The 23,415-nt window shown below is 44.8% G+C and overlaps 1 protein-coding gene across 2 annotated transcripts in view; it reads right to left on the reverse strand.

The window, feature by feature from the left end:
* PTPRB (protein tyrosine phosphatase receptor type B) overlaps window positions 1–23,415 on the reverse strand; it is a 213,155-nt gene that overhangs the window by 72,267 nt on the left and 117,473 nt on the right. For both annotated transcript variants that reach the window (XM_073651780.1, XM_073651781.1), the window contains 6 exons: window positions 21,328–21,594; window positions 20,764–21,024; window positions 18,602–18,868; window positions 16,099–16,362; window positions 11,288–11,551; window positions 10,946–11,209 (listed from right to left, as the gene is read on the reverse strand). In XM_073651780.1, coding sequence (XP_073507881.1) covers window positions 10,946–11,209; window positions 11,288–11,551; window positions 16,099–16,362; window positions 18,602–18,868; window positions 20,764–21,024; window positions 21,328–21,594 — 1,587 coding nt within the window. The remainder of the gene's footprint in view (window positions 1–10,945; window positions 11,210–11,287; window positions 11,552–16,098; window positions 16,363–18,601; window positions 18,869–20,763; window positions 21,025–21,327; window positions 21,595–23,415) is intronic.

Here is a 23,415-nt window from a genome sequence, read left to right on the forward strand (position 1 = left end):
CTCAGGTAAGGATGGAGTACTGCCCGGGACCCTAACACCGGCACTCAACACTACACTACCCCAGGCCGGCTGGAAGGGCAATATGCACTGGTTTCTGCTGGCCCCGTCCCTGGCTGGAGTGGGGGGAACCAAAGTGAGGGGGAACCATGTAGTGGGTGTGGGTGGAGGACACAGACCAGGGTAGCACTTGAAGAAGATATATATATATATATATATATATATATATATATATATATGGAAGCCATCTTTTAGGGAGTTTAGGAGAGAGAGTTGGATGGAGAGGGAATGAGAAGACGTGAGGAGTGGAGGTTCTTCAGGAGCTCCGCTCGGGAGGCAGGTTTGGCCTGTCATGCCCAAGACTGAGAGAGGAGTGGGAGCAGGAGGAAGGCTCCAGGAACTGAAGGGATCCCAGGGGGTACGGCGAGTGCAGGACGGCACCCGTACGCCCGAATCTGCCAGGCGGTAGAGGGATCAGGCCGCAAGAAGGGAACCGGTCCCTGGACTAGCCGAGTTACTTTAGGTCTCAGCTAGAAAACCGGAGGCTTCTGCACTTTCAAGGTGCAGTCGCCACATCCGCACCAAAGCCGCCGAAAAGGGCACCAAGTAAGGTCTGGGAACTCCAAGTTGCCCACAGGGATCCCAAGGTACCTGATCGGGACTTTGTGTGGTGGGGCGCAGGGCAGGAGGGAGAGACCCAGCGCGGGAAGTCGGCTAAGAAAGGAACATACAGAGAGGGGTCCCGTTAAGTGCTCTTGAGATACTTGAGTGAGTGCTGAACCCCTGCTTGGTAAACGAAAGGCGACGTGGGAGGCTGTCACCTGTACAGTGCAACCTGAGAAACCTAATAACTGTGAGTAAACTCGGACGACTGCACCCCACTGTCTCTGTCAATTATTGCCGCTGCGTTATCGCTCCTGCACTACAACGCCCAGCATCACCATCTGCACCTACACTGCCTTGGAGCTGAGCTCTGCCTGTGGAGATCCGCACCAACCCAGCTGCCCTAACATCTGCTCCAGAGGTCTGCAGCAGCGCTGGTACTCATTACCAGGAACCACAGGTGGCGTCACGAGACAAAACCGTTTATCATCCCTTCCAGCAACAAACCCCCTTTTAAAGAGTGACCCCAGGGTACAGGCCCGGGAGCTGACTGCCGTGACATTCCACAGGAGGTCAAGGCCTGGGTACCGAGTTTCCCCCATATCCCCCTGGGCGAGTCATCTCTTCCTGGCGTCACGAACAGGATTCGAACAGACCCGTTATCACCGGATATTGTGTGCCTAGAGACTGTTTTCCTTCACTGAATGTGGCGCCTGCCCCAGAAGAACGGGCGCCATTATGTGTGTTCTCAAAGACAACAAGGAATCACCTCCCATCGTGGGCCGGGTCCCAGAGTGGCGCCAAAAGCGAGGCCCGCCCCGAGCAACAATGACCATGTATGTAGATGTGTCTATCAAAGTGGGGAGGCCGCCCCTAGGAGTGACCGACAACAGGCTGCCATGGAAATGCACCCGAAAGGGGAGAGGAGGAGAGAAGCAGTGGACACAGGGTGTGGTCTCAACCAGTCTGGACAGACCGCACCCGGCAGCCAGCATGGACGGAAGCCAGGACCGAGTCTCCGCCCCTGGCCTGTAACGACAAGAGACCCCCCTCACCCTGGAGGGAGAGATATCCAAGCTGTCCCGGAGGATACTGAGTTCCTCCAAGCAGAGGTGCAGGAGCTGAGCCGCAAAGTGGAGGAGGCCCAGCAGGCAGCGTTTGCGAAGTGGAAAGAGGAGCTGCTAGAGAAAATTTCAGCCCGGCGACAGCAGGCGATACGTGTCGCCAGCAGCATCCCATCCCCGGCGGAGTCTGATGAGCGCCAGGAGGCAGCGTGCAGCACAGGAGCAGGTAGGAGAAGTTCCCCTGTCCCGAGCGCTGAAAGCGCTGACCTGCTCCTGGAACTCCTGCAGAACCCTCCGTCCCCGGGCATGCACGCCCTAGAGCAGCTTCTGAGCCCGGAACCTCTAACCCCGGGCGCCTTCTCCGCGGACCTGCTGTTCGGCCCCCTTCCGGAACCGCCAGCCCCCGCACCCGAGTGGGTGTACGGGACCCCCTCCTATAACTGGTCCGCCAGATTCGAGGACCAGCAGGGACCCCCTCTAGCACCTACATCAGCACCCCAGGTTGCCTGCCAGAAAGCAGAAGAATTTAGGTGGGACAACCGGGAGGGGGACCTCATGGGGTTCCCACAGGAGACCCAGGCCCAAGCTCTCCAGGGGGAGGAATACTGCAGGCAAGAACTCCTGCAGTTGGAGAAAGAGCGGCGCACCCTGCGGGTGTGCTGGGAGCAGATGGAGTCCGGGAGCAAGGCAACCAAAGCTAAAGTCCGCCAGGCCGAGTCCATCAAGCCCAGTCCCCGGGTGGAAGGGCTCATAGTCAAATTTGACATGGAAGCCGGATGGGGCTTTATACGGGATCCGCAATTCGCTCGGGATATTTTTGACAATCGGCGGGATGTCGAGCCACACCTTGAACAGGGCCATCCCGACAGAAACCTTTATCCCGGTGACCGTGTCACTTACACCAGACACCACGGAGAGTGCGGGTGGTATGCCCTCCAGGTGCACCGCGTAGTCGAGGAGGAAGAGGACATGCCCATGCAGTAAAGGGCTGATGGCCGGCTGGGTCAGTCGGCAAAAAACAGGAATACCCCCCCCCCCCCGGCGGGGACATCACTACTGAGTAAAAGTAAGTGGAACTGAACTGTGTAAATAGTTACCCGTAAGGGTACAGAAGAAAAATTTGTGTGTGAACTGGAAAATATATGTGTGCATTTAGTTACCCGTAAGGGTATAAAGACTTGCAGGCTGAGGACTGTGAGCCGCCGAGAACTGTCCATTGTAAATAGTTGCACTTATTAAAGTGCCCCCTATTGGTTTTATATTAGGAGACCACTGAACAAAAACCCGTTTGGCGTGGCCGAAGCCGTGGTCCAACACCTGGATCACTTATGCCCTGTAGCCACGCCCAGGGCCTACGTTGAAGGTTTTCAGACGGGTCCCTCATGCTACTCATGTTGCACCTTCACCAGTGAGATGGACACCTGGTTATTTGAATCACTGTAACTTTAAGAAGAATGTCTTATATGAAAAATGTTTTATATACTTGAAGAAAGTTTTATAATGTTTTGATAAATGTAACCAGTAACGTTTAAGAAAAAGTGCCTCCCATAAAGGGAAGAAAGCGTTTGTTTATAATCTTACATGTGATGCATCTAAAAATTGCATGTCTGTAAAATACCGTGTTTTTACTCTGTTCCAGCCCGTGGACGTGCTGTGTTTTGCCAAGGGGTATGTGGCGCCCCTGAGGGTTCAGTCGCCACAGAGGTACTGCACCTCACCCAGAGGTGTGGCATCTCCTTCTCTCAGGTAAGGATGGAGTACTGCCCGGGACCCTAACACCTGCACTCAACACTACACTACTCCAGGCCGGCTGGAAGGGCAATATGCACTGCTTTCTGCTGGCCCCGTCTCTGGCTGGAGTGGGGGGAACCAAAGTGAGGGGGAACAATGTAGTGGGTGTGGGTGGAGGACACAGACCAGGGGAGCACTTGAAGAAGATATATATATATAGGGAAGCCATCTTTTAGGGAGTTGAGGGGGAGAGTCGGACGGAGAGGGAGTGAGACGACGTGAGGAGCGGAGGTTCTTCAGGAGCTCCGCTCAGGAGGCAGGTTTGGCCTGTCATGCCCAAGACTGAGAGAGGAGTGGGAGCAGGAGGAAGGCTCCAGGAACTGAAGGGATCCCAGGGGGTACGGCGAGTGCAGGACGGCACCCGTACGCCCGAATCTGCCAGGCGGTAGAGGGATCAGGCCGCAAAAAGGGAACTGGTCCCTGGACTAGCTGAGTTACTTTAGGTCTCAGCTAGAAAACCAGAGGCTTCTGCACTTTCAAGGTGCAGTCGCCACATCCGCACCTAAGCCGCCGAAAAGGGCACAAAGTAAGGTCCGGGAACTCCAAGTTGCCCAGAGGGATCCCAAGGTACCTGATTGGGACTTTGCGTGGTGGGGCGCAGGGCAGGAGGGAGAGACCCAGCGCGGGAAGTTGGCTAAGAAAGGAACATACAGAGAGGGGTCCCATTTAGTGTTGAGCGAGCATGCTTTAGCGTCAGCATCACACTTGTCTGTCTTTTGCAACGCTCTCTGCAGAGAATTAAAGAGGAGGCATTGCAGCCAGAGTATGATCAGATGGATCAAGAAGCCATAGCGGGTGATTACACACAGCCCAGCCTCATCTCATCCCAACGTGCACTGGGGGACAATGAGGGAGAGGAGGAGGAGGAAGAACAAAAGCTGGTATCATGCGCTGTAGACAGTAGTACCTGTACAACTGTCATACCGACGGTTCAGCGTGGGTGGCCTGAGGACAGGGGGGGAGGAGGAGGAGGAGGAGGAGAGCATGGTCAGTCGTCATCTTGGTGAGGACACGGAAGTCTTGCCCGTTACCAACCAGTCAGTCCAGCATTGATATTGTCTTTTTATTCCACTGCAACCGCCACCATTTTTCCAAGGGGCTTTAAAACCGTCTTCTTAAGCTACTGCGACCTCCACCACTTTTCCCAGGGACATTGATATTGTCTTTTTATTCCACTACGACTTCCACCATTCTTCCAAGGGGCATTAAAACCGTCTTGTTAAGCTACTGCGACCTCCACCACTTTTCCCAGGGAAATTGATATTGTTTTTTTATTCCACTGCGAACTCCACGTCTCTTCCAAGGGGCATTAAAACCATCTTGTTAAGCTACTGCAAACTCCACGTCTCTTCCAAGGGGCATTAAAACCGTCTTGTTAAGCTAATGCAACCTCCATGACTCCTCCAAGGTGCATTAAAACCGTCTTATTAAGCTACTGCAACCTCCACGTCTCTTCCAAGGGGCATTAAAACCATCTTGTTAAGCTACTACAACCTCCACATCTCTTCCAAGGGGCATTAAAACCGTCTTGTTAAGCTACTGCAACCTCCACGTCTCTTCCAAGGGGCAATAAAACCGTCTTGTTAAGCTACTGCTATCTCCACGTCTCTTCCAAGGGGCATTAAAACCGTCTTGTTAAGCTACTGCGACCTCCACGTCTCTTCCAAGGGGCATTAAACCATCTTGTTAAGCTACTGCGACCTCCACCATTCTTCCAAGGGGCATTAAAACCATCTTGTTAAGCTACTGCAACCTCCACGTCTCTTCCAAGGGGCATTAGAACCGTCTTGTTAAGCTACTGCAACCTCCACGTCTCTTCCAAGGGGCATTAAAACCGTCTTGTTAAGCTACTGCGACCTCCATGTCTCTTCCAAGGGGCATTAAAACCGTCTTGTTAAGCTACTGCGACCTCCACCACTTTTCCCAGGGGCATTGATATTGTCTTTTTATGCCACTGCGACCTCCACCATTCTTCCAAGGGGCATTAAAACCGTCTTGTTAAGCTACTGCAACCTCCACGACTTTTCCCAGGGGCGTTGATATTGTCTTTTTATTCCACTGCGACCTCCACGTCTCTTCCAAGGGGAAATTAAAACCATCTTGTTAAGCTACTGCAACCTCCACATCTCTTCAAGGGGCATTAAAACCGTCTTTTTAAGCTACTGCGACCTCCACCACTTTCCCCAGGGGCATTAAAACCATCTTGTTAAGCTACTGTGACCTCCACCATTCTTCCAAGGGGCATTAAAACCATCTTGTTAAGCTACTGCGACCTCCACCACTTTTCCCAGGGGCATTGATATTGTCTTTTTATTCCACTGCGACCTCCACCATTCTTCCAAGGGGCATTAAAACCGTCTTGTTAAGCTACTGCGACCTCCACCACTTTTCCCAGGGGCATTGATATTGTCTTTTTATTCCACTGCGACCTCCACGTCTCTTCCAAGGGGCATTAAAACCGTCTTGTTAAGCTACTGCAACCTCCACATCTCTTCCAAAGGGCATTAAAACCGTCTTATTAAGCTACTGCAACGTCCACGTCTCTTCCAAGGGGCATTAAAACAGTCTTGTTAAACTACTGCGACCTCCACCACTTTCCCCAGGGGCATTAAAACCGTCTTGTTAAGCTACTGCGATCTCCACCATTCTTCCAAGGTGCATTAAAACTGTCTTGTTAAGCTCCTGCGACCTCCACCATTCTTCCAACGGGCATTGCATTTTCTCCTAATTTTAGTCAGCTTTTGATTTTCAATGCATAGGCGAACAGTAAGGGAGACCAACTCCCCAATAATGGGTAGAAGTTTTTTAGTATGCTGTAATCCACGTCTGTTTCAAGGGGCATTGCAGTTCCTCATAATTTTTGGAAAGCCTTCCATTCACTGCTTAGGCCAACAGTGCACAGGAGACCCAGTTGTTATAAATGGAAAAAACGGTTTAGTTAAGGCCCTCTGAACTCCATGTCACTTCCAAGGGGTATTGGAGTGCCTCGAAATTTTTGTTAGGCATTGCACTCACTGCATGCCCTTTAACTGTGTAGCCGAACCACTCCTTTTGTTACAGAAACATATCCTACTAGACATGTGTGGTTGACTGGCCTGATATTGATGTGAATGGTCCCTGTTCCTCCTGCTCTTTCTCCTTTGCCACCACCTCATCCATCATTCATCACCTGAAGCTTTGTTTTAATCGGAGTCATAGAACTGGGATAGTAGCAGGAAAACATCCAGCAATCCTCGGAGGAGGTAGGATATGCGCCAAAACGCTGACCACCTCAGGCCTAGCCGCTACTACATACATGCGCTTGCATTCCAAGAAAACAAAGCAGACGCTAACTTCTATCATCATCATCATGCTCCTCATCTTGGTACTCTCAACTCCCCTGAAGGAGAAGCCAGAGCCCACCGGAGGAGTCTGGTTCTCTGGTGGGCTTGTCCAATGCTGCCTTAAAGCAGGCCAGGCTAAGAAAAGTGTGGGGGAAGTTTCAAGGAGAAATAGGGGAGACTGGGGACCGTTTATGGACACCCGGCCGCCCCCAGGCGGCTGGGGACCGTGCGTGGACACCCGGCCGCCAGGCGGCTGGGGACTGAGTATTGATACCTCGCTGCCGAAGCAGCCATGAGGTAGTGGCCAGCTTCGGCCTCCTCCAGACTAAAAGGCCCCATTTCAAGTGCAAGCAAGCTAGCAGTATGGTATTGCAGCCTGGGGTGGGTGGGTGGCAGGCTGCATACTTGCGCTTGCATTGCAAGGAATGGGGAAGGTACAATTGAACACTGCCCTGGGACAAGGACTTGCACGGGCATAATTGCAAGTCTGCATCTTCTGATGCGGCAAGGATCACTTCTGATGGGCACACTTTTAGGCAGTGACCTAGGTGTCAGAGATGCTTCCAGGGGTCTTCCCCATGCTGTTCCCATGTCTTTTCAGCACTGTATGCATGTGTCACACAGCACATGGCCAAATAAGATTGTAAAATGTTAATGCATTTGTCACGGTTGAAAGCAACACAAAAGTGCAAAAACACATAAAAAATGCTACTTGTGAACATAGCCCAAGGTGTGGAGGAGTGTTTTTGTTTTTGGTTATTTATTTTACATTATACACAAGTCTTTACCCTGGAAAGGAAGTTCCTTAACATATTTCACAGGAAAACCATTTCAGTTTAGTTTTTGAACGTTTTATTGTGAGCCCGTAAAAGTAGCTTAACCACTGACCACGTTGTTGATAGCAGTGACCTTGGGGTCAGAAATGCTTCCTGGGGTGATGCCCATGATGTCCCCATGTCTTTTGAGCACTGTCACTATAGTTTTGGGCACTTTTTAGGCTTTCTAAAGACTGCCAGGGGTGCCGCCGCAAAAATGCTCAGGTCTCCCATAGACTAACATTGGGCTCGTTGCTCGGGTATCACGGTGAGCTCGGCCCGAGCTTCGAGCACCCAAGCATTTTAGTGCTCACTCAACACTAGTCCCGTTAAGTGCTCTTGAGATACTTGAGGGAGTGCTGAACCCCTGCTTGGTAATCGCAGCGCGAAGTGGGAGGCTGTCACCTGTACAGTGCAACCTGAGGAACCTAATAACTGTGAGTAAACTCGGACGACTGCACCGCACTGTCTCTGTCAGTTATTGCCGCTGTGTTATCGCCCCTACACTACAACGCCCAGCATCACCATCTGCACCTATACTGCCTTGGAGCTGAGCTCTGCCTGTGGAGATCCGCACCAACCCAGCTGCCCTAACATCTGCTCCAGAGGTCTGCAGCAGCGCTGGTACTCATTACCAGGAACCACAGGTGGCGTCACGAGACAAAACCGTTTATCATTCCTTCCAGCAACAAACCCCCTTTTAAAGAGTGATCCCAGGGAGCCGACTGCCGTGACATTCCACAGGAGGTCAGGGCCTGGGTATCGAGTTTCCCCCATATCCCCCTGGGCGAGTCACTTGTATATATGCTGCCCCCCCATCCTTGTATATATGCTGCCCATCCATCCTTGTATATATGCTGTCCCCCCATCCTTGTATATATGCTGCCCCCATCCTTGTATATATGCTGCCCTGCCCCCATCCTTGTATATATGCTGCCGTACCCTCATCCTTGTATATATGCTACCCTGCCCTCATCCTTGTATATATGCTGCCCTCCCCTGATTCTTGTATATATGCCCCCCAATCCATGTATATATGCTCCCCCCAGTCCATGTATATATGCTCCCTCCACCAGTCCAAGTATATATGCTCCCTCCCCCAGACCATGTATATATTCCCCCCCCAGTAAATGTATATATTCTCCCTCCCCCAGTCCATTTATATATACTCCCTCCCCAGTCCATGTATAAATGCTCCCTCCCCCTGTCCATGTATAAATGCTCCCTCCCCCTGTCCATGTATATATTCTCCCTCCCTCAGTCCATGTATAAATGCTCCCTCCCCCAGTCCATGTATATATGCTCCCTCCCCCAGTCCATGTATATATTCTCCCTCCCCCAGTCCATGTATATATGCTCCCTCCCCCAGTCCATGTATAAATGCTCCCTTCCCCAGTCATGTATATATGCTCCCTCCCCCAGTCCATGTATATATGCTCCCTCCCCCCAGTCCATGTATGTATACTCCCTCCCCTCAGTCCATGTATATATTCTCCCTCCCCCAGTCCATGTATATATGCTCCCTCCCCCAGTCCATGTATGAATTCTCCCTCCCCCAGTCCATGTATATATGCTCTCTCCCCCCAGTCCATGTATATATGCTCCCCCCCAGTCCATGTATATATGCTCCCCCCAGTCCATGTATATATTCTCCCTCCCCCAGTCCATGTATGAATTCTCCCTCCCCCAGTCCATGTATATATGCTCTCTCCCCCCAGTCCATGTATATATTTTCCCTCCCCCAGTCCATGTATATATGCTCCCTCCCCCAGTCCATGTATATATGCTCCCTCCCCCAGTCCATGTATATATTCTCCCTCCCCCAGTCCATGTATAAATGCTCCCTCCCCCAGACCATGTATATATTCTCCCTGCCCCAGTCCATGTATATATGCTCCCTCCCCCAGTCCATGTATATATGCTCTCTCCCCCCAGTCCATGTATATATGCTCTCTCCTCCCAGTCCATGTATATATGCTCCCCCCAGTCCATGTATATATTCTCCCTCCCCCAGTCCATGTATATATGCTCTCTCCCCCCAGTCCATGTATATATGCTCTCTCCTCCCAGTCCATGTATATATACTCCCCCCACTCCATGCATATATGCTTCCTCCCCCAGTCCATGTATATATGGTCCCACCCCAGTCCATGTACATATGCCCCCCCAGTCCATGTATATATACTCCCCCCTTAGTCCATGCATATATGCTCCCTCCCCCAGTCCATGCATATATGCTCCCCCCAGTCCATGTATAAATGCTCCCTCCCCCAGTCCATGTATATATTCTCCCTCCCCAGTCCATGTTTAAATGCTCCATCCCCCAGTCCATGTATATATGCTCTCTCCTCCCAGTCCATGTATATATACTCCCCCCCACTCCATGTATATATGCTACCTCCCCCAGTCCATGTATATATGGTCCCACCCCAGTCCATGTACATATGCCCCCCCAGTCCATGTATATATACTCCCCCCTTAGTCCATGCATATATGCTCCCTCCCCCAGTCCATGCATATATGCTCCCCCCCAGTCCATGTATAAATGCTCCCTCCCCCAGTCCATGTATATATTCTCCCTCCCCCAGTCCATGTTTAAATGCTCCGTCCCCCAGTCCATGTATATATGCTCCCCCCAGTCCATGTATATATGCTCCCTCCAGTCCATGTATATATGCTCCCCCCCAGTCCATGCATATATGCTCCCCCCAGCCTAGCGCCCCTGTTCGTTGCATATCAAAAAAAAAACCATAATAAACAATCCTACTCACCTTCCTTCTTCTCCCGCGCAGCGTAGTCTCCTGTAGCCGGCAGCTGACTCCAGCGTCCTAGCGACGGGGGCGCATGACGTCACTGCCATGCGCCCAGTCGCTTGTACGCTGACATGAGCTGCTAGCTGCTGGCCTCTGATTGGCCAGCAGTGTGTATTGCGGCCCACGGGCCTGGCAAGTTTGTGTGCTGCAATACACTTCAGCTAGATGTGCGTCCGAGAACGCACATCTAGCTGAAGTAGCGGTGCTGGTGTCGGCACTCGGCGGGCTCAGAGTTAGCACCCGCCGGGCCCGATCCAGTAGCGCAAGTGCTGCGGCGATGGCGCGCGTGCCCACCGGGAGGGCTCTGAGTGCCCCCTTTGGCACGCGTGCCATAGGTTCGCCAGCACTGCATTATATGGATCATTTGAGTGAAAACACAAGACATCTAAAGGGTGAGTGCAAAAAACAAATATTGTTGTGGCAAATGCACATATTCATCTACACTTAGACTCTGCGCCCCTAGTCTCCCTTTTTGTCACTCTTTTTATTACCATTTATACAATGCAATATATCTCAATATGTGTATAGTGGTTTCCTACCTGTTAACCCCTCTACAAATGTTGATCGCTGAGCATCACCACTAAATGTCAACACAACTATTTTGTACAGACGACCAGGAGTTAGAGAGGTGAAGTGGTATTCGGAAGCCGTGTTACTCAATGTTATCAGTGGGAGAACACTCATGTCATTATACAGTAGCTGAATCTCATAGCGATCGACATCTCCATCAGCTCTTGACCATGTAACATGGAGCTCCTCACTGCCTCTTCTTGCCAGTGTCAGCTTCTTTACAGCTTCTGGGACTAGTAAGAGATGGACATGTTTAAATTATGGAATATTAATAAAGGTGGAGAATGTAGCAAAAATCTTATGATACTTACAGGTTCTACCACTAGTCATAGCACTAGTCTCATATTTTCCACTTTCAGTTGTTACAGTTATACTGTACAGTCGGCCTGGCACTAGATTGGAGAATACACATTCGTTTTGCAACTTGCTGACTGCCGTGGTGTTTATGAAGTTATTGTTGTTTTTAATGGTCACTTTATACTGGTCAAAATCTCCAACAGCATGAAGCCAGGACACTTTAAGGTAGTCACTTCTTCCTGCATTGCTCACTGTTAGTCCCTGAACAGCAGAGGGAACTAAAAAAGGGATAATGTTTAAGACAAAAAATATACCAATGATTTGTAAAATAGACAGAAAATAAATAATGATTTCACAGCCTCAGTATGTAAGTGTAAATGTCAGCCTGCCCATTGATGGCACTATAATATACGTATATATGTGTATATATATATATATATATATATATATACTGTATATATATATATACAGTACAGACCAAAAGTTTGGACACACCTTCTTATTTAAAGATTTTTCTGTATTTTCATGACTATGAAAATTGTACATTCACACAGAAGACATCAAAACTATGAATTAACACATGTGGAATTATATACTTAACAAAAAAGTGTGAAACAACTGAAAATATGTCTTATATTCTAGGTTCTTCAGAGTAGCCACCTTTTGCTTTGATGACTGCTTTGCACACTCTTGGCATTCTCTTGATGAGCTTCAAGAGGTAGTCACCGGAAATGGTCTTCCAACAATCTTGAAGGAGTTCCCAGAGATGCTTAGCACTTGTTGGCCCTTTTGCCTTCACTCTGCGGTCCAGCTCACCCCAAACCATCTCGATTGGGTTCAGGTCTGGTGACTGTGGAGGCCAGGTCATCTGGCGTAGCACCCCATCACTCTCCTTCTTGGTCAAATAGCCCTTACATAGCCTGGAGGTGTGTTTGGGGTCATTGTCCTGTTGAAAAATAAATGATGGTCCAACTAAACTCAAACTGGATGGAATAGCATGCCGCTGGTTCAGTATGCCTTCAATTTTGAATAAATCCCCAACAGTGTCACCAGCAAAGCACCCCCACACCATCACACCTCCTCCATGCTTCACGGTGGGAACCAGGCATGTAGAGTCCATCCGTTCACCTTTTCTGCGTCGCACAAAGACACGGTGGTTGGAACCAAAGATCTCAAATTTGGACTCATCAGACCAAAGCACAGATTTCCACTGGTCTAATGTCCATTCCTTGTGTTCTTTAGCCCAAACAAGTCTCTTCTGCTTGTTGCCTATCCTTAGCAGTGGTTTCCTAGCACCTATTTTACCATGAAGGCCTGCTGCACAAAGTCTCCTCTTAACAGTTGTTGTAAAGATGTGTCTGCTGCTAGAACTTTGTGTGGCATTGACCTGGTCTCTAATCTGAGCTGCTGTTGACCTGCAATTTCTGAGGCTGGTGACTCGGATAAACTTATCCTCAGAAGCAGAGGTGACTCTTGGTCTTCCTTTCCTGGGGCGGTCCTCATGTGAGACAGTTTCTTTGTAGCGCTTGATGGTTTTTGCAACTGCACTTGGGGACACTTTCAAAGTTTGCCCAATTTTTCGTACTGACTGACCTTCATTTCTTAAAGTAATGATGGCCACTCGTTTTTCTTTACTTAGCTGCTTTTTTCTTGCCATAATACAAATTCTAACAGTCTATTCAGTAGGACTATCAGCTGTGTATCCACCTGACTTCTGCGCAACACAACTGATGGTCCCAACCCCATTTATAAGGCAAGAAATCCCACTTATTAAACCTGACAGGGCACACCTGTGAAGTGAAAACCATTTCCGGTGACTACCTCTTGAAGCTCATCAAGAGAATGCCAAAAGTGTGCAAAGCAGTCATCAAAGTAAAAGGTGGCTACTTTGAAGAACCTAGAATATAAGACATATTTTCAGTTGTTTCACACTTTTTTGGTAAGTATATAATTCCACATGTGTTAATTCATAGTTTTGATGCCTTCAGTGTGATTGTACAATTTTCATAGTCATGAAAATACAGAAAAATCTTTAAATGAGAAGGTGTGTCCAAACTTTTGGTTTGTACTGTATATATATACATATATGTATGCATATATGTATATATGCAAATATATACACACGTGGACAAAATTGTTAATACCCTTCTGTTGAAGTAAGCAAAACACACAATGGTCACTGAAATAACTTTGAAACTAACAAAAGTAATTTTAATTTAAATTTCCTGGATATCAACTAATGAAAATCAGACACTTACTTTGAATTGGGGTTCAACAGAAAAAAAACTAATGAAAATGGCCCTGACAAAAATGATGGTAACTAGTGATGAGCGCAAGTGCTCATTACTTGAGTTTGCCTAGGGTGCTCGCGTATGCACTGAGTATCGAGTGACATGTTCCCATGGCCACATGTTTTGCGGCTGTTAGACAGCCACAATGCTTGACAAACACGGGCAATCCCAACATGTTTTGTGGCTAACATCTGTGAAACATGGAGCCGCGAACATCTCACTTGAGCACCCGCAATACTCGGTGCATACCCAAGCACCCTCGGCAAATGTGAATAACAAGCACTTGCGCTTATCACTAATGGTAACCCTAGAAATGATTGAAAATAATCTGACCATATGTACATGTTAAACTAAGGCATCTCCTGTAATTAGAATTACAGGTGTCTATAAACCTGTAATTAGAAAGAGTTGCCCAAGTCTACATCCACAGAAGTTCTGTGGATTACAAATTGTGGTTACAAATATTTGGCACAACCTCCCTGCCGAGTTCATGCAAAAACTGTGTGCAAGTGTACCTAAGAGAATTGATGTTATTTTGAAGGCAAAGGAAGCTCACAGCAAATATTGATTTGATTTAGATTTCTCTATTGTGCATTCACTTTTCATTTTGTTAATTGTTAAAAGTAAACTATTAACATTTCTAGTTTTGAAAACATTCTTAGTTTGCAGCATTTTTTTCAAACCTGCCTAAAACGTTTGCACAGTACTGCCTGTCTGTCTATCTATCTATCTAGATATACAGTACAGTGTAAACATCTTACACATATATACCTATATGCTTATGATTTGATTTATAGATATGATGTAGATGTTTCATAGCAGAGAGGTTGATAGATTGACCGACAGATATGAAGAGGTAGATATATTGATAAGTTGACAATTAGCACATTATTTAACCTTATCCTACTTAAAGAAGCACTCCTCCCATCAAAGTTTTTATCCTCTTAAATATATTGCAGCCATCATATTATACAGCCCTGTGTACTTACAATTGCTCATTTTGCCTTTCCACACAGCTAATTCTTCTCTCTGCTCTATGTAGAAACAGGAAGTCTATTTTCCCTGCATGAGTCATCCTCCTCATCACTGCAAAAGTCTCTGGCAGGGAGGAGGAGCGGAGCATCTGGGTCAGGAGATGAAGAGGGACATGATTTATGCTTGGTAAAGAGACTTCCTGTTTCTACCTAGAGCAGAGAAAAGAAAATGATTAACTGGGAAGAAAGGCAAAATAAGAAATTGTAAGTGCTATATACATTGCAATATATTAAGAGGATAAAAATATTGATGGGAAAAGTGCTTCTTTAACCCCTTTGCCCAAAGCCTGTTTTCACATCCCTGGCCAGGCCAATTTTTACAATTCTGACCGCTGACACTTTATGAGGTGATAACTGTGTAACACTTCAACAGATCCCACTGATTCTGAGATTGTTTTTTCTGACATATTGTACTTCAGGTTAGTGGTAAATTTAGGAAATTTTTTGCATTTATCTGTGAAAATATCAGAAATTTGGCAAAAAATGTAGAATATTTAGCAATTTTCCTGACTATGCCGATACCCCATATGTGGTGGAAAACTACTGTTTGAGCGTATGGCAATGCTCAGAAGGTAAGGAGCGCCATTTGACTTTTGGAACACAAAATTATCTGGAGTCAATAGCAGATGCCATTACGCATTTGGAGAGCTCTTGATGTGCCTAGACAGTGGAACAAGTGACTCCATTTTGGAAACTAGACCCCTTAAGGAATTTATCTAGATGTGTGGTGAGCACCTTGAACCCCCAGGTGCTTCACAGATGTTTAGAACATTGAGCTGTGAAAATAAAAAATCACATTTTTCCAACGAAAATTTTTTAGCTGTAAATTTTTTTTATTTTCACAAGCATAGCAAGAGAAAATGGACTCCCAAATTTGTTGTGCAATTTCTCCTGAGTACGCCCATACCACATATTTGGTGGGAAACTACTGTTTAGACAAACTGCTGATTTCTGAATTTTAGCCTCCCTTTGAAATGAACTAGAAATTCATCTATACAGATGTCCCTTTGGGGGTTGTAAGGCATTTACAGCTATTACCGATGCGGAGGGTGGTACAACCACCAGGGGCGACGTGCAGGGATGATTACTCTTTAACACAGCAGAAGCTATTGAAAATGGTAAATTAAAGATTACGGCATCTTTATATCATTACGCATTAAGGGTTAAAGTTTACTATATTTGTTGATAGATGGCATATAAATGGATATGGATGTGTAGATAGTTCTACAGTAGTTAGAGGATGTGAGAGTTAAGCTGGACATACATACTAGATCCAGAAGAACAATGTGGTCGACAGTCTTAAATAGGACATTCGCGATCGCTATCTCCCCCAACCATCAGTTGGCCCATGCCCCTATACATATTAAGGCCATCGATATTGATGGGTTTAGCCGACATTGGACTAACATGTATGGGGGCCTTTAGCAATAGATGGATTGATTGATTGATAGATAGATATGGGATAGATAGATAGATAGATAGATAGATAAATGCATTTACCTGTCCACTCTTGGCTGAAGGAATAGTTTTCAAACTTTCCACTCCGCGTTGTTACAGTCACATTATATAGTCGCCCAGGCGTTAACGCACTGAAGGAACATTCGTGGATGGATTTGGAGAGTGTGAGTGGTGGGAGGATGTTACCATTATGGGATAAGGTTACTACATATGTATCTACATCGCCAAAAGCCTGTAGCCAAGAGATACGCAGGTAGTCACTCTGTCCATTGTTACTGACTATAATTCCATTGACACTGGAGGGCACTGAAATATAAATTGATGAAACACATTCACAGTTTTAGCTTTGGCTAAACAATAACGATAGCAATACAAAATAATTACAATGTTAGAAAAAGAGATATGGATATATTCATGACTGTACTCGCATAAATCTGCACACAAAGTACTACGCTCGGCACCTTTTTAACAATAACTTCATTAGCTGCCTTTTATCCTCCATCTGTATATTTAACAAAAAGCTGAAATACTTATTTATGTAATGATATAGTAGTTATTATTTAGAGTTCATTATTCCTATACCCATTACTAATATTATTACACCAGATACCTTGGCTAAGACACAGTAAGACATAATTATATGCCTGATATAAAAGTTTCTATAACCATTTAGTGTTATGTAGACCTTCCAGAATGGACTCTGCATTTGCCCACTCTATTTGCTCACACTGATGCCTTGGATGTAATTAGTAGTTAGTATTAGTATTTACACCTGCACTATACTTATTTTTCTTCCGTAATACTACGGTAAATATAAAGACAGTTACTTATGGCCACATGTAGGTGAGTATTACAGTAATATGAAGAAAGTCAATCTCTTGTGCCCTCTGCTGGCTGAATATGGAACACTGCTTGTAGGTAGACTGCACGTTATCACTGCAGAGTATGATGCATTCACATGTACAAGGCATTGTTTGAAAGTATTTCGCTATGTTCCTTAAGTACAGGACATAATCACTTAAGGAAGGAAGCTGCTTGATTAAGTTCACATAAGCATCAACCTTTCAAATTTGCTGATCTTGGATAATTAAACATTCATTCTTGCCTTAACACTAATTTCCTGTACATAGCCTTTTTATTTAATCTGTATCCTTTCTCTTCCCCAAAGATTTTCAGTACAGTTTGTCATTTTTCTAGGATATGTTTTCTTAATCTATGTTCTCGCTAATTGGCATTTCCACTTCGTGTGATTCCATTGCCTTTTCGCTTGCCAGTTTGCCACACTCTTGTTCCCAAAGTATGTTACGTTTGGTGGAAATTTGATAAAGCTTTAAAAATGCTTAAAGGGGTTTCTACTATTTGACTACACGTTAATAGTTTGTTAATTGCCCCAGTCTGCTGCCTAAATAAAAAAAAAATCATACTTAGGTGCAGCACAGGTGCCACTCCTCTCCTCTCAGTCCTGGAGCCCCCGCCAGTCTCATGACATAAACAATGGCACATGACCAGTGCAGTCAATCAGTGGCCACTTATCCACTACAGCCTGCATAATTGCGTCTAAGCGGAAGATCATTGTTTCACTCCAACACAGTTATGAAGGCTGCAGCTGATCAGTGGTCACTGATTGCCTTTTGTGGTCATTTGGCATTGTGACATTGTTTATGTCATGAGACCGAAGAGGAGAGGAGTGGCACCTCTGCAGGATTTAAGTTTACTTTTTTTTTTTTTATGCAGCACGCTGGGGCAATATATAAAGTGTTGTCCAGTTGTGGCCAACACCTTTAGATAGTAAATCCAAGTATATTGTAAATTAAATAGTATAACAGTCAAAAATTATAGTAATCTGAAAATAGCAGTTCTAAGGTTCTATATATTGCAGCCTATAACTTTCGAATGGGTTTTAATAATAGCGTATTCGTTTCCAAGGATCTGATGCAAATACCTAGGAGAATCTGTAAGGCCATATTTCATCCATAGTGACATAATATCCCCCAGTTACCTTTACTTGCCACTCTAATATGGCACATTACAAAAGAGGGCATATGATCACAGCAAGAAGTAACATCGGAACAATGGGATCAGTGATTGTCCTGTTCTTCTATGTATTATTTCTAATAATATATAATTAATTATAATACATTATGTTATTACGATACAGGGGTATACATGGGGCATTATAAAGGGGCGCACAGGGCATAAGCATGTTAATAGGGCGGCTTGGGCCATTATTACTTTATAAGGGGATACTTAGGGTATTATTACTTTACAAGGTGGTATTTGCAGCATTATTACTTTACAAAGGGGTACTCAGGGAACCATAACATTTAAGAAGGGCACACAGGGGACTTAGAAGATGTCTTCACATAGAATGTGGCTCATGACCCTGTTTCAAAGCTGAATGTGGCTCTGAAGGTAAGAAAGGTTGAAGACCCCTAACAAACTTTTATTTGACATTACAGATATTCTTTTTCTACAACTTCACTTTTGGACTGTGAGAAAACTGATACGCTGTGTACAGTGTATGGACATGCAGGTTTCATCTTACCTGTCCTGCCTTCAGCCAGAGTTTGTCTAGAAGCAATGCCTCCACTGAGTGTTGTTACCACCACTGAGTAGAGTCCTCCTGGCTTTAAGGAGTGGAACTGATATTTATTGGTGTCACTAGATACACTCTCATTCTTTATAACAATGTTTTCATGTATTAATAGAACTTGGAAAGAATCCACATCTCCCCGACCTGTTGTCCATTCCGCATAAAGGCTGGTTGATTTTCCTTGATTGGCTAAATTTAAGTTAGTGACCTGGAAGGGAACTGTAATGGAGACATATGAGAAATATATTCGAATGGAAAGCTGTAATATAAGTACATTATATTATTACATGCCTAGATTACAAAATATATTACAACATACTCTTTAACTCATATTCGAAATACAGACATTTCAACAGACGTTTCTTTAAGTTCATATTCACATAATACATTCATGTTTCGAATAATTTTAATTCTAAACAGAAGCAATCTGAAAGTACAGCACATCAACAAAATCCATCACCACTTTGCAAAACCATCCCATGATGTAGTAGAAAAAGTTGTCAGAAAATAGGCTGTGTCTTCTAAAAAGGGAACTTTCTGATCCCTGGGCGTTATACTTGTCTAACAGCCCAGATAAACAAACCTTAGAACATTGATCTGTCTGGCTTCAATATGTTTTTAACTTGCCATTCCCTATGTTATCTTGTGATTTTTACATATTATGATCTTTTTTCTCGGTAATCGGTACTGATTGGTGAGGGTATGTGCCCACGTTGCGGAAATGAAGCAGAAAATTTCTGCTTCATTTCTGCATGTCCCTTCCCGGAAAAACGCATGCGGAATTCCGCAAGCGTTTACCGCGTATTTTCGACATGCGGAATTGCCTTGCGTTTTTTATTGCACTGGAAAGGCAATACCGCATGCGGAAACGCAAAATTAATTAACATGCTGCGGTTTTTTGTGCGCATCAAATTGCTGCGGAAAAATCCGCAGCATGGGCATAGAATTTGCGGAAACTCATTGGGGACCATGGGGTGCGGATTACCAAGCGTTTTACAAGCGTTTCCGCTGCGGAAATTCCGCATCAAATACGCTTGTAAAACGCTACGTGGGCACATACCCTGATAGATCGTTCTGTACGCATAGCTTGTCATTGTTCTCGGCAGCACATATCCTGTTTACACTAGACAATGTGCTGCTGACAGTAATGATTCTTAAGCTAGTTTAAACATCATTTCACCTTCGTTCATTCCTAGGAATGCTTGTTCATGATAGCCATCCAATGTAAATTCACCATTTATTACATTCACTCAGTTCAACTACTCCACCAACACTAATTCTTACACAATCCTACCTAACCCATTCAGAATATATGGTTTTGACATTGCCCCTTCTAGTTGACAACTTGTATTCAAGACCCTGCCCTCTTGGAAATAACCTAAAGGAACCAAAAACTTTTTAACAATCAATCTTCCAACACTTCTTCATAAAAGCAACAACCACATTTCCAATCTACTATTCATCTGTAGGCTACAAGAAATATTATATAGCCTACTAACCCGATATATCTGTGCTCGATCTCATCAGCCTAAATTGTGTTCCCTGCATTAAACAGAAGTTGCTCTCATTAAAGTTAAAGGTTAAAGGTGACTTCTCCCTGCTTGTCATCCTCGATCTTTCTTGTACCTTTAAAACTTCAAGACCACTGACACCCATTACAGATGGTGACCTCTTTACATTGAGGAGCATTTGATTCTCCTTAACCTAATATTCTGGGTTCTGTAAAATCACATCTCACTACTTTGCTCCACTTCAGTATTTGGTATAATATATATTACCCTACAAAATACTAGATAGAGCATTACTCAGCGTCCACTTTGGCTTCACAATAATACAAGAATGTAGAAGTACGTATTAATGTTATCACCCTTTTCCTTCCTGCTACTCTTGAGCCAAGTCCCCTGAGTTTTCCTTCCCACCCTTCCTTTTTTGATAATTTTTAAGTAGATGTGTTGAAATTCACATTGCAGATTTCGACGTTATCCCTTCATCACTTGTATCAGTCAATGATTTTAACAATATATGTCCCGATAAGTGAGGGTCCCATAAATGTTAACAAAGACGAGGGTCAACACTGAAAGTAAAAGGGTGCATCATAGATATACTGACTTTACCTGTTCTTCCGTCTACAGCAGCCCAGTTGTTAAGTTCCCCACTGATACTTGTAACTTTGGCTGTATATTTTCTCCCAGGTACTAGGTCAGTAAAAGTAAATTCTTTAGCTTCTTTAGCAAGAACTTTATTGATAAGTATAAGATCCCTGTCCGCAAGTGAAACCACATAACTGTCCCATTCGGCAATAGGTGTCACCCATGTGATGATGAATGAAGTTTCATTGATGTGTTTAACCCGCAGTTGCTGGACAGACTGAGGAGCTACGTCAAAAGACAAGAAAGTTAATTATTCACACATACAAACAGATTTCTTTAATATTCATAGCATTTATTCTTTTATGTTACTTTTTATGTATCACTTTCTGTTTGTGAATGCAGCTGTTTAAGACTGCGCACAATACTAACAATGATGTTCTCCAATGTGTACATGTTCTGAAAATGGGATCTAGACTATAGGCTGATATAAATCAATCCGGGGTCTACAATGGCTAGGTTTCCACTAGATAAAAGCTATTGCGTGACATTTGTTAGAGCCATGTATTAGAAAAATTAGCAATAGCTGACCTGTTCTGCCTTTGCAGTACGCAGCGTTTTTCAATCCACCACTCTCCACCACCAGAGCAACGTCATATTGCCTTCCAGGTATAAGTCCAACATCTTGAATGATGAATTCTCTAAAGTGTTCTTCTACACTACTATTCAGCAAAACGGTGGACTGGTTGTAGAGCACAATATGATATTGATCCCAGTCACCAGCAGGTGGCACCCAGCTTACTCGGAGAGATTTTACTCCATTGCTGACCATTTTCAGATCTGAAACTTTCTCTGGAACTAGAAAATAAAAACATGATATGTATTCCATATTATTTCAGTACTTTTGATCTTAAATGTGGAGAGTCATATTGGGGCGGTCCTGTTCTTGTGAGACACAAATCATGTCTGCAGGGGCATGGGTCTACATGGCCCGCTAGGAGACTTTGGAGAATTTCCTCTAAAGGATTTCACAGTAGCACTGTAGCACTGCAATGCAACAATTCATTCTCAACTTCTGTGTAGGACATATTTTCTGGAAACATCAACCACGTCACAGTGAGGTTCATACTTTTTAACTAAAATAAGTACAAGTGGGACTTCATATTAGATGCAAGAGTCCTGTTCAAACCTCACAGCAGTCTAGTCACCTTTGTGGACCATGCAGCTGCTATGGGGAGTGTAAGTTGAAGGTGCTTGGTCCATCTACCTGGCGTCTTCCCACTTATCTTGGCATCCACAATATATGTATGGCTAAAGTGGAAAGTAGTTCTAAGAAGTGGGCTCACGTACTGTGCCCGCTCCATATCCAGGAGATTCTGGCTATTTTACACAGCTGACACTTGCCAGTCATTGCTATGAATGGAGCTAGCTCTGATTGCAGCACTATAACACTTTAGATGCTGCGGTGAACAGCGTTCATTGCATCTTATCTAAGTGGTTAGACGTGGAGGAACTCTGTCACCCCAAATGTGTCCTCATATTTAGATCATGGGAACCCGGTGGGTTGTTTATAAGGAATTTGTTGGCAGGTTTTTGCTACCTCATCTGAAAGCAACATAATGTAGTAAAACAGACCTTGATTACAAAGATATATCACTTAGTTTACTGGGTGCAGCAGTGTGACACAATAAGTGTTCTTAGATGAGCAGCATGTAGCAGAGCTCAGAAATCTAACCCCGCCCACACCACAGCTTCCTGTGCACATTGTCTATTGACAGTAAGCTGCTAATCAGTGCTGGGGGCGTGGTTGGACCGAGTCTCATGTGGCCAACAGTCCAGGCAGTGATAATCTCCTGCTGATAAACACTCATTGTATTGAAACAACAGCACACAGCCTAATGAGTGATACATTGCGGAAACCAACGTCTCTGCCCCTACTTCATGCTACCATCAGATTACACAGCAAAAACCTGCTGGCAGATTCCCTTTAATAGCAGCTGGGGTCCTAGTTCAGACATTAGCTATGGAGCATCAGCTTTCTATGTATGCCCCTGAGAGTCGGACACACTAGCATACTTCGCTGGGCCATGTCTGTTTTCTATTCTTATTCTATACAGTTCTTAGTCAATTCATTTCAGTTGGTTACTTTGTAATCATTAAGTAGCTGTATATCCCAGTCAACATCATCTGGACAGTCCCTACTATCAAATTTGCCTTGATGCAGTCACAATCTTGTAGCAGAAAATAACAAAAGATGAGAAATCACTAATTAGCTTTTGATCAGTAAAGTGTCATTGACATCTTTTATACATGGCCTTTCATGTCTCACTACAGCTTCCTCTTATATTAATTGCTGTATATCTTAGAAACTGGCTAGAAAAATAATCTAATATCTAGTATATCAGTAGTGATGGTAATTTTTTGGTAACATAAGAATGACATTTGCTGTCACATATACTCCTTATTAGACAGCGTGGTGAGCATCAACATAAAACATAACTTTTAATTACACTCATTTAAAACCATATAGCCAAACACAGAAAAATTTAAAAAGAAATACCAAAATAGTTCCTATACAGTTTTTGTTATGTCTAAACCACAGTGGTGCAAAGAGAAAGAAACAAATAAGAATCGCATTAGCGTTCCCAAATGGCTGTTATGACAGGGATCATCAACTTA

The sequence above is a fragment of the Phyllobates terribilis genome, unplaced genomic scaffold (genome assembly GCF_046119375.1).
Source record: "Phyllobates terribilis strain yellow unplaced genomic scaffold, ASM4611937v1 Scaffold_11__3_contigs__length_659146591, whole genome shotgun sequence".
NCBI lineage: Eukaryota > Metazoa > Chordata > Amphibia > Anura > Dendrobatidae > Phyllobates > Phyllobates terribilis.